Here is an 11,383-nt window from a genome sequence, read left to right as displayed (position 1 = left end):
AACTAACTTAAAAATAATATGTTGACGAACATATTGTCAGGAATCCAAAAATACAATTCAAATGTCAACTTTGACACTCAATTTTGAGTGACTGCCAGAATGTCTCAACAACCCACAATTTTTGGACAAGATAGTAACATCACAATTTTGAAATCAAACTGATATTTTTTATTTTATATAAAGAATTATGATTGAAAATTGATAATATTATATATATATATATATTTAATATAAACTCGTGCGAGCCTCACATTTAAATGAGTCGACAAAATTTCAACCCAACTCACATAAATTGTTTGGCGGTGCAGGCCAAACTGACAGATCCAACCCAAATTGACAGCTCAAATCGCAACGATCTTTTACCGTGTTTTATTTATTTAAATAATTTATCAATATAAACAGAAAAAAATTTCGGTTGCAAAAAGCTTTAATTTAAACACATAAATTCTAGCAAACTGTCACATGAGGAAATGAAAAAAATTTAATAAGACTCCAAAGAAAATTCACAATTCGATAATGAGTTATTTCTAAACTTTAATTAATTTAATTTACATAATGAAAAGATAATAAAAAAACTAAATCATTGGATTAAAAATAACATATTATAATATGAGTAGCATAAAAAAAACTAAATACTAATTTACATAATGAAAAGATATCATTGGATAAAAATAACATATTATAATGTGGATAACATATTAATAATCATACATATTTAAAATATGAATAAAGATAATGAACAGACACATTTAAAATAAGCAATTAATGTAAAACAAACAATTAATAAGGAGACAAATGTAAATTCACATATAAAGTCACATATTTATATATATAATAGATAATAATAAAAAGACAAAGTACATCATTTTCTGATTCCAAATAACGATCACATTATTATTACGTTACAATGATAAATAAATTATTATTTGTAGTTTATTATCATAGTTTTTACCTCAATAAACACATTTTCGAACGTAAGATGTTAAATTTAATATTGACATTAGATAATTATAGTATTAATTCTAACATTTTTTTTATTCTTCTCAATACATTACTTTTTCAGTTTTCTATTTTCAAATATATTACTCTATTTATTATTGTATACAAATTATAATAATTATTTGGTTAATTGATCACATTTAAGATTAGATATTTAGAAAAAATTCTAATATATCTTTAAAGACAAATAGATGATGAAAAATTAAGAAAATGTAGAACACTACAGTGCGTAAACTTTCGCTTTGTACAATGACAAAAGATAAGGTGAGACCAAGTGAGATACTTATATATATGAGTCTCATTCAACTTAGCCCATTATAATATTTTTATTAACCGACTTTGTCCTTCGTTTTTACTTCATTAACTTTGCAGTGTGACTCATTCAAGCATTAAGTTTTTAAGTTTTTAGTACAGAGTGTCCTATACTCTCTCACCGACTTCAATCTTTAGAAGTCGGTATTAGTAGTTTATATGTAATAGACAATTATTTAATTTTTATTTTCTGTCTTTTGATTAATTGTGTAATTTTTTATCTTCTACCTAATTCATTTTTAGAATTTTTATTGAGTTTTTATAATCATGATTATAAGTGTTGCACGCATGCAATATAAAGTTAATATTAAGGTGTCGAATAAATGTATTAAATCATTATTTAAGAACTTTTAGAAAAACAATATAAGATTTAAAGATTAATATATAAATAAATAATTACAATGAATATCTTATAAAATAAATGGTGTTAGCTCAAAAAGATTAAATATGATTATTGTAACTGAATTTTTCTTAATTAATTAGAAAATTTTCATCAAATGCGCTGAATTAATTAGAATGTTTTTAATATAGTATGTCGATAAATGTTTTTCCATATGAGTTAGTGATTGAGTCCTTATGAACATTTTTAAAAAATGTGTCTTTAGTTATAGTAACGTTGTCTTATAATTTAAAATATTAAATGAACAAATTATCAAGATAAATTAGGAAATTCAAGAATATGTGATTACTCAATTAGTTTAATTGATACGCTTTTTAGTTTGCTGATTTAATAGATGTTAAATCCACAATCACTGAGTTTGACAATAATTATTGTAGAATAAAATACAATTATAATAAATTACTTGATTGTATATGTAATAAAATTTTGTGTATTTCATATATGTTTGATTTATTTCGTTTATAAGGTTGAAATTTTATAAATTATGATATAAGATTTATTATACATCTTAACATCAATAAATTCACTAAAAATTTATATATTAATTTCCGCTACCATATTATTCTGGTTTCGCCCCAGACTTTTGTGTATTCGTTTGTTTGAATTTATTATTTCTCATTTTTCCAAGACCCATAATATGTCAAACATGAAAGTGAATATTAATTTAAAGAGATGATAATATTTATATATTGTAATATACATATTTACCCTCACAATACTGATAAAACTAACTTAAAAATAATATGTTGACGAACATATTGTCATCAATCGAAAAATACAACTCAAATGTTAACTTTGACACTCAATTTTGAGTGACTGCCAGAATGTCTCAACAACCCACAATTTTTGGACAAGATAGTAACGTCACAATTTTGAAATCAAACTGATATTTTCATTTTATATCAAGAATTCATGATTGAAAATTGATAATATTATATATATATATATATTTAATATAAACTCGTACGAGCTCATTTAGGCTCACCTTTAAATGAGTCGACAAAATTTCAATCTAACTCACTTAAACTGTTTGGCGGTGCAAGCCAAACCAACAGACCTAACCCAAATTGACGGCTCAAATTACAACGATATTTTACCGTGTTTTATTTAAATAATTTATAAATATAAACCGCAAAAAAATTTCGGTTGCAAAAAACTTTACTTTAAACACATAAATTCTAGCAAACTGTCACATGAGAACATGAAAAAAAATTAATTAGATACCAAAGAAAATTCATAATTTGATAATGAGTTATTTCTAAACTTTAATTAATTTTTTTTACATAATGAAAAAATAAATAAAAAATCCAAATCATTGGTTTAAAAATAACATATTATAATGTGAGTATGCATAAAAAAACCAAATACTAATTTACATAATGAAAATATATCATTGGATAAAAATAACATATTATAATGTGAGTAGACATAAAAAAATTAAATATTAAAAATCACATATATTTAAAATATGAATAAGGAGAATAAAAAGACACACATAAAATAATTAATTAATGTAAAGCAAATAATTAATAAGGAGACAAATGAAAATTCACATGAGTAGACATAAAAAATTAAATAGTAAAAATCAAATATATTTAAAATATGAATAAGAAGAATGAAAAGACACACTTAAAATAAATAATTAATGTAAAATAAACCATTAATAAAAGACGAATAAAAATTCACATATAAAATCACATATCTATATATATATAATAGATAGTATAGATTATAGATATAGGGGAAATTTCTTATAAAGTGGATGTTAAACTATTTAAACAAACTTTTTAATGGGCATTTACGAGGACTAAGTCAGTAAGGAGTATCGTTTGGGATCGGCAAAAAAAGGTTAAGCAAACGTGTTGTTGCCTCAACGCCCACCATCTTCCACACGATGCCACTCTGTCTCGTCCACGCCATTTCTGCAAGTCTCCGACAGATTATTCTGTTATCTTCTTAGTTCCTTGCATTTCTGATACTCGAAAGCTAATTTTCATGGCGGAGGAGCAAGTCGTGTGCTTACATGGGGATTTGGAGCTACATATCTATGAGGCACGTAGCCTACCCAGTATGGACTTGGTCTCCGAGCACCTCCGCGGATGCTTACCTGCTTGCGACGCCTGCCGTCCCACCACCGAAGCGGATGCAGAAGGTGGAAGTGCCCATCATGAACGGAAGCTCCACCACCACCGGAAGATCATGACCACTGATCCTTATGTTACGGTCTCCGTTCCCCAGGCCACGCTTGCTCGAACACGCGTGCTCCCCAACTCGCAGAACCCCAGATGGAACGAGCGGTTCCACATTCCCTTAGCTCATCCTTTGGAGCACTTGGAGTTTAGAATCAAGGATAATGATGTGTTTGGGGCCGATACGGTGGGTAAAGTCTTGATTCCAGCTGAAAAAATTGCTTCCGGCGAAGTGATTGTGGGCTGGTTTCCGGTCATTTCTTCGGCAGGAAAGCCGCCAAAACCTGACACCGCGCTGCGGCTTGAGATGAAATTCGTTCCTTGTGATAAAAACCCGTTGTATAATCACGGCATTGCGGGTGACCCTTTGCACAAAGGGGTGAGGAATACTTATTTTCCTCTGAGGAAAGGGAGTTCGGTTACTCTATACCAGGATGCTCATATTCCAAGTGATGTGAAAATGCCTGAAATTGTGTTGGATAATGGGCAGATTCGGGAGCACAGCAGATGTTGGGAGGACATTTGTTCTGCAATATCGGAGGCGCACCACTTGATATACATTGTAGGCTGGTCTGTTTTCCATAAAGTAAAGTTGATTAGAGAGCCCACGAGGCCATTGCCGAGAGGAGGGGACCTGACTCTTGGCGAACTATTGAAGTATAAATCAGAGGAAGGGGTCCGAGTTCTGTTATTGATTTGGGATGATAAGACTTCACATGATAAGTTCTTAATTAACACAGTATGGCCTATGGTGATGTCGATAATTGTCGATGATTAGTTTTTATCGTTCCCATTTCCTTGATAATTCATAATCTTAGCACAAAGATCTGTAAATGAAGTTTGAAATTTAGATATGTGATGTGGATGGCCAATTTGCTGGAGGAGTTGGGGCCTGAGGAGTAACTTTTGATTCTTTTAAGTTGCAACACGTGATATCTAAAGTAACTATAAAATTGTGAGTGGTAGAATGTGATGTCTACAAAAGTAAATTTAGTGTAACTGTGGGAAAATGGACCAAAGTTATGAGAATAAGTTGATCGAAGATGGTCATGGAAAATAATGATATTAAGTAGAGCTTGGAGTAGTTTTTATTCTTTTACGTACATTATATTGATGGGATTTTTATAAATTATTGCATTTTCATTGCCATTTGATACCTTATTCTTTTTGTTGTAGTTCGTCCATGAGCAATGTCAATGAATAAACGTGATGAGATCCAGTTACTACTACTATGTAATGTTTTTGGAGTTTATCTAGTGTCAATGGATAAGTTTGATGGGATCCAGTTGGTAATACGATATAATATTTTGGTAGTTTAAATGAACCACAATCCACTTTTTGATCTTGTATTACTGACTAACCCGAACCAATGTATTTTGAATTTTCAAATAGTTGTTTCATATTTTTCTTCTGTTTGCAAGTCCTTCCAGTGTTGCTAGTCATTATTAAGTTCTATACACTTGCATTTGTGTGAAGTATAGTTTTGGTCACTTCTGACGCAGGCTGGTGTGATGAAAACCCATGATGAAGAGACTAAGAAATTTTTTCGGCATTCATCTGTGATATGTGTATTGTCACCACGCTATGGTAGCCGTAAGCTTAGTTTTTTGAAACAACAGGTCGGTGTCTTATATCATTGCATCTGTTTTATTTGTGTTCAATTATAATGAATTGTTGTAAACTTTCTCCCCTTTTTACATACTCAGAATGCGATATGGTAGAGATCACTTCATTAATTTGTTCAGATTGTTTCATAGATATAAAAAGAAAGTTATCATGGGTAAATAGAAATAAGTAGTGATTTCAAAGCGGAAATAGTGCTAGAGGAATGTTACGATGAAATGAAGTATTTCTTACAGAAAAATATGGTGGAAAAGGTGATTAGACACTAAATAATTGTGTTTTATTCATGCGATACTGCAGGATAAATGGGCTATCTAGCATTCATGAGATGCTGCAGCATAAATGGGCTATCTAACATTTCATGTTTTTAGTCTTGAGTTTTTCAATTCTATTTCGTCTTCCCAAACTCTCGCTCCTCTAGCAGTCAATCCTCACCTACCTGTTTTATAAATTTCGAACCTTTGCTCACTCGATCATAATCTCATTGCCAGGTTGTCGGAAATCTTTTCACGCATCATCAGAAATGTGTTCTTGTTGATACACAAGCCCATGGCAATAATCGAAAAATTACAGCCTTTTTAGGTGGTATTGATCTATGTGATGGTCGGTATGATACGCCTGAACATCGACTGTTCCACGATCTTGACACTGTCTTTAAGGATGATTTTCATCAGCCTACATTCACAGTAAGTACCTTTTACTTTTGCTGTTTTAATTTTTTTCTCACGTTGCTCTGAGCAAATCATTTCTATTAGTATTCAGTTAGCTATGAATGTAATGTGTGACAGTCAAGAAGACTCGTCAGGATTTTAATCACAAAGAATGGGAAAAAACTTGATTGATTGTCATCCTACTCTCATGAGTCACTGATTCCATTGGTTACTCCAAGAATTTGCATCTCCAACTTGCTATTTACTGTTGTTTTTATGTTATTGTGCTTTCAGTTTCAAATTCCTTGTTTACCTCTTAAGTGGTTTCACACTTGTCTCTCTTAATGATCTATTATAATTCATTAATTTCGATTACTAGTCAGGAACCAAGGCTCCTAGGCAGCCATGGCATGATTTACACTGCAGGGTTGATGGGCCTGCTGGATACGATGTTCTTGTGAACTTTGCTCAACGTTGGAGGAAAACAACAAAATGGCGAGAATTTAGGTTTTTTAAGAAAAAGATGACCCGTTGGCATGATGATGCTATGATAAAAATTGAGAGACTCTCATGGATACTGAGTCCTGCCTTCTCCGTTTCCAAGGATGGAACTCATGTCTCTTGTCCTCAGGATGATCCTAAGCTATATGTTTCTAGAGAAGACGACCCAGAAAACTGGCACACACAGGTTAAAAACCTTTGCTTGGAACCTATTTGTTGAAATTCCTGGAAATTCAATCTAATCTGTGTTTGCTTCTACAGATATTTCGTTCCATAGATTCAGGGTCGCTCCGAGGCTTTCCCAAATTCTATGATGAAGCTCAGGCACAGGTTTAATCGGAACCCATGGTCAATGCTTTTACATTTTTGTAAACCTAGTGAAACTCCCAACTGATTTTAGATTTATAATAATGCTTCTTTGATGGTCTCTATTTTTATAACATCACTATGGCTTTCTTCAAGTGCTCTTTTCATGCAGAACCTTGTCTGCTCGAAAACTCTGGTGATAGACATGAGCATTCAAACGGCGTATATTCAGGCAATAAGATCTGCCCAACATTTTATCTATATTGAAAACCAATACTTTCTTGGTTCATCCTATGCCTGGTCATCATACAAAAATGCAGGTAATGGTCTTAGTTACTTGATTGTGCCTTCAGAAAGTTTCTCCAGTGCCAGAGTGCTATTTGGCTGAAATTAACAGTCTTCGAGTATTTTATGTTGTATAATAGAATAAATATGCTTCGTGATTTGACTTATTCAGTGGTTTATATGCTAATTAAATGTTCAGACTAGTCTAAATTTCAGACAGCAATGCGAAATACCTTTTATTCTAGCTCAAGATGATTAGTTGTGCTGCCTCCTTATCATTTAGTATTCTAGGATGCGTTCTTCATCAACTTACTTTTTTTGTTTGATTAACAACTTGTCTATGGTTTTTTCTATTTTACAATTGTCTTGAGACTGAAATCGGCTTTTTGACAAAATGGTAGGGGCTGATCATCTTATCCCAATGGAGTTGGCACTGAAAATTGTTAATAAAATCAGAGCCAATGAGAGATTTTGTGTGTATGTTGTTATACCTATGTGGCCTGAGGGTAATCCCAAAGACAGTGCTATGCAAGAAATTCTTTTTTGGCAGGTAATAATCTGCCTCAATGTTTGTTGTTTGTCTGGAGGGCACTTTTTAAATAGAAAACATCTGTTTGAAATTTTTTCCTGTTTGTTGGGCGAGGATTGTAATTGAAGTAGGGAATCTAATCACTAAAAAATTGATTACTTATAATTTGATTAGATAGTGTTTGGATCGAGAAGAGGCCTAAAATAAATGCACAAAGTGTGGTTATGTTTGCTTCTTATGTATACATGACAGCAGTTGCATTATACCCCAGTTTAGTTGACAGAAATGTTTGTATGCTGTATGTAGTTACTTTGTTTTATGCATTCGTCAAATGTATAATCATATTATTTGGTAAAATTGTTATTGAGTGTCAAAGTAATCGGGAAATGAGATAATATAAAATGTCTAATCTTATATTTAATAATGTTGTTACTGTGTACCAAAGTAATTGGTGAATAAGGCATTTGATTCAACGGCATGATCATTATGTATTGAGAGAAATGCTTGGTTCACTTTATAGTGTCATAGGGTGGAAGCACTTATTAGAAAGATGTATAGATTTTGAATGGAAGTTTTACGCTCTTTACAAACTTTCTTTCCTGATAGGGACAAACAATGCAAATGATGTATGAAGTTATTGCCAAGGAGATCAAATCAATGCGACTAGATTCACATCCTGAAGATTACTTGAGTTTCTTCTGTCTTGGCAATAGGGAACTAATGACAAATACAGCTGCTGAGGCTGGATCTGCAGATAAGGTATTTGTTATTAGATGAGTTTTGTTCCTCGTCGAGTTGATATATGCAGTCGAAAATGACGTAAGTGGAATCCGAATGCAAAAAAATGTGTAATTGAGATGAATAATGAATTGAATGAAAAATAATAATTCCGTAGAAATTTTAAACCAATGGTGCAGGGATTCACGAGAAACGATATTTTCATAAGAGATCAAGTCATTGTGACGTAGAGTGATTTTAAAGCACGATATGCTATTAAGAAAATTTATAGAACGCTGCCTCTAAAGCAGTTGTAGGGATACTAAAGTCATGATAATATATTTTTGAATTTATGCAGACGTCATTTAGTTGCAAATTGCAGATGGTATGATTGAAATTCCATGTTTGACATTTCATATGTTGTGAAAGCTTTTTGGATTAGACGAAGAGAGGAGAGAAAAACACTGGCTTCTCAAAAAGATTTTCTATTGGGGCACATTACGGTGAAAACAAATATATTATTTGTGTTTCCTTTGTGGAATTGCATCTACGTTTTTTTTAGATATAACATATCCCAATCCATGATATTCTTACTTAAACTAGAAAATGTTGCTTAGTAACACAGCTTTAAGACGAATTACCATATATTCTTGATTGCAATTCTGTAACTGCAGAAGACAAACAAGATAATAAAAATGTCGCTTCATGAGACTTTGAACAATTATATTACCACCACTTGTTCTTGCTTTACGTCTTTTCGTGTGTGTGTAGAGTTGTTTCAATAATTGAGGCTTTTGGTTGGTGTCTAATAAAACGAGACATTATGCGATACTTGTGCTCAGGTTTCAGACTCGCAAAAGTTTCAGCGCTTTATGATTTATGTGCATGCCAAAGGGATGATAGTGGATGATGAGTATGTGATAATTGGATCTGCCAATATTAATCAAAGATCCATGGCTGGCACAAAAGACACGGAGATAGCTATTGGTTCATATCAGCCTTGGCATACTTGGTCAAAGCAGCAGAAACATCCGCATGGCCAGGTACGATCACTTTCAGAAGAGTTTCTTGTTACTTTCGGAAGATTCTCATATTGGTAATTGAGGATCTTATTTGGATTTTCATCTTTGCTGTTGTATCTGTATATCAAGTTGACAAATCTTTAAAATCACCATTGAAAGAGTCACACTATCGAAGTAGCCGGATTAACAATCTGATTAAAATATGAGTAAATTTCATTTTCAGTATTTCAACGGCCAATCAGTGTACTCAATAATATATTTTTTCCTATCTCTACAGAACTTAATTAGTGTGGCATCAATCTTTGGGTCTACCATATTGTATGGTATATGGTATGAGATGATGGAATGATGTAGGTGTGTAAGATGAACGATAAAAATTTATAGATGTAAGTAATTTATATTGTGTGGTTAATTACATGGTATTTGGTTTGTGGGTTGAGTGTGTGTTAAACAATCAATTATCATCTTATCAACTACGCCAAATTAACAATAACAATTATGATCAAAATATATGCAGGTCTATGGATATAGAATGTCTCTCTGGTATGAACATCTTGGTACAGTCGAAAAATGTTTCGAAGAGCCATACTCTTTGAATTGCGTGAGAAGGGTGAATGAAGTTGCGGAAGATAATTGGAAGAGGTACGCGAATGAGGAATTTACGCTATTGCAAGGCCATCTTCTCAAGTATCCTGTGATGGTAGAGGCTGACGGCAGTGTAAACCCTTTGCCTGGATTTGAGAACTTACCAGATGTCGGTGGCAGAATTCTTGGAACTCATTCTGCTACGATACCTGATGTTCTAACAACATGATACCGACCCATCGTTGCCTGGTGCATGGAGGTAATATGTCTGCAATGTTGTAATCTTGAGAAATTTCTTCTTTTTAGTTAAAGTATGTGAATATCGATTTGTATTCAATATTTGTTGTATTTATATTTGTTTTGGCATCGGGATGTAGGTGCGTTCTTGCAAGTGTATGTATTAGACTCGCAGTTCATGTAAATTTGTCTTTATTTATTTATTTTGCGTGTATTGAGACCAACAGTCCGAACTATGGTTGTTCAATTGACATCCTTGATTACCTTAGCATCCTTCACATGACAGTCTTGATATATATGTATGTATACACATTGGGGAGGGTCGGGGATTTTAATCTAACATTTCTTTCATTGTCGAGTGAGAGACGACGTCATCAAGTCAAGTTATTTTTTAATATACAAAAACTCTTTTGAGATGATTTCAGATATCAATTTTTAAGACAAATTTTTTTATTTGGACACTCGTGAAAAAATATTATTGTTTATTATAAATATGAGTAGAATTAATTAATTTCATGTATAAAAATCATTAAGATTGTTTAACAAGAGACGTGATATTCTTAATATATGTTAGTATTTGACCATTGGCAAGAAGCGTGATCCTTGACATATGCTAGTGTCTCGAACATGCATTGCAAGCAGGGACGGAGCCACCCCAAAGGTCGGGATGGGCTCCAGCTCAGGGTAAAAAGATTAAAAAAATATGATTATTATGTATTTTAGTTATAGACTAGGTTAAATTTTTGTAAAGCTCATTAGTAATCTAAATATTTATTGTTTATTCAAGTTTAAGCCTAGGTTCCGTTGCATCAGAGCTCAGGCTGAAAAAATTTACTGGCTACGCCCCTGATTACGAGTATAGGATTGAGTAATTTTCCTAATGATCGTTTTCGTTTTTTAAGAATAGAAAATTAATAGTTATAATAAAATGAAAAATTATTTTTAGATCAGATCAAATTTTTGATAACGTGTTTTTTTTAAGAAAACAATACAACGTCGATAGTTTTTTTTAAAAAAAAGAACATTTA

At 32.2% G+C, this 11,383-nt stretch overlaps 1 protein-coding gene across 1 annotated transcript; it reads left to right on the top strand.

Moving 5' to 3' along the window:
* Positions 1-3,546: 3,546 nt before the first annotated feature.
* LOC140975612 (phospholipase D delta-like) lies at positions 3,547-10,579 on the top strand. Its single transcript, XM_073439427.1, has 10 exons — positions 3,547-4,639; positions 5,403-5,519; positions 6,015-6,209; positions 6,553-6,861; positions 6,936-7,004; positions 7,153-7,300; positions 7,667-7,815; positions 8,401-8,553; positions 9,354-9,554; positions 10,051-10,579. The coding sequence occupies exons 1-10, from the start codon at positions 3,707-3,709 to the stop codon at positions 10,345-10,347; spliced, it is 2,571 nt and encodes an 856-aa protein (XP_073295528.1). The 5' UTR covers positions 3,547-3,706; the 3' UTR covers positions 10,348-10,579.
* The last annotated feature ends 804 nt before the right edge of the window (positions 10,580-11,383 follow it).

Source organism: Primulina huaijiensis, chromosome 1 (assembly GCF_012295235.1).
Source record: "Primulina huaijiensis isolate GDHJ02 chromosome 1, ASM1229523v2, whole genome shotgun sequence".
In the NCBI taxonomy this organism is placed as follows: domain Eukaryota; kingdom Viridiplantae; phylum Streptophyta; class Magnoliopsida; order Lamiales; family Gesneriaceae; genus Primulina; species Primulina huaijiensis.
This window is presented reverse-complemented; position numbering and strand designations above follow the sequence as displayed.

Bases quoted from the DNA above. Each gene is read 5' to 3' on its own strand.
- LOC140975612 (XM_073439427.1), top strand. From the start codon at position 3,707: ATGGCGGAGGAGCAAGTCGTGTGCTTACATGGGGATTTGGAGCTACAT. The intron at 7,816-8,400 runs GTAATAATCTGC...CTTTCCTGATAG, and splicing joins AAGAAATTCTTTTTTGGCAG to GGACAAACAATGCAAATGAT. The intron at 8,554-9,353 runs GTATTTGTTATT...ACTTGTGCTCAG, and splicing joins AGGCTGGATCTGCAGATAAG to GTTTCAGACTCGCAAAAGTT.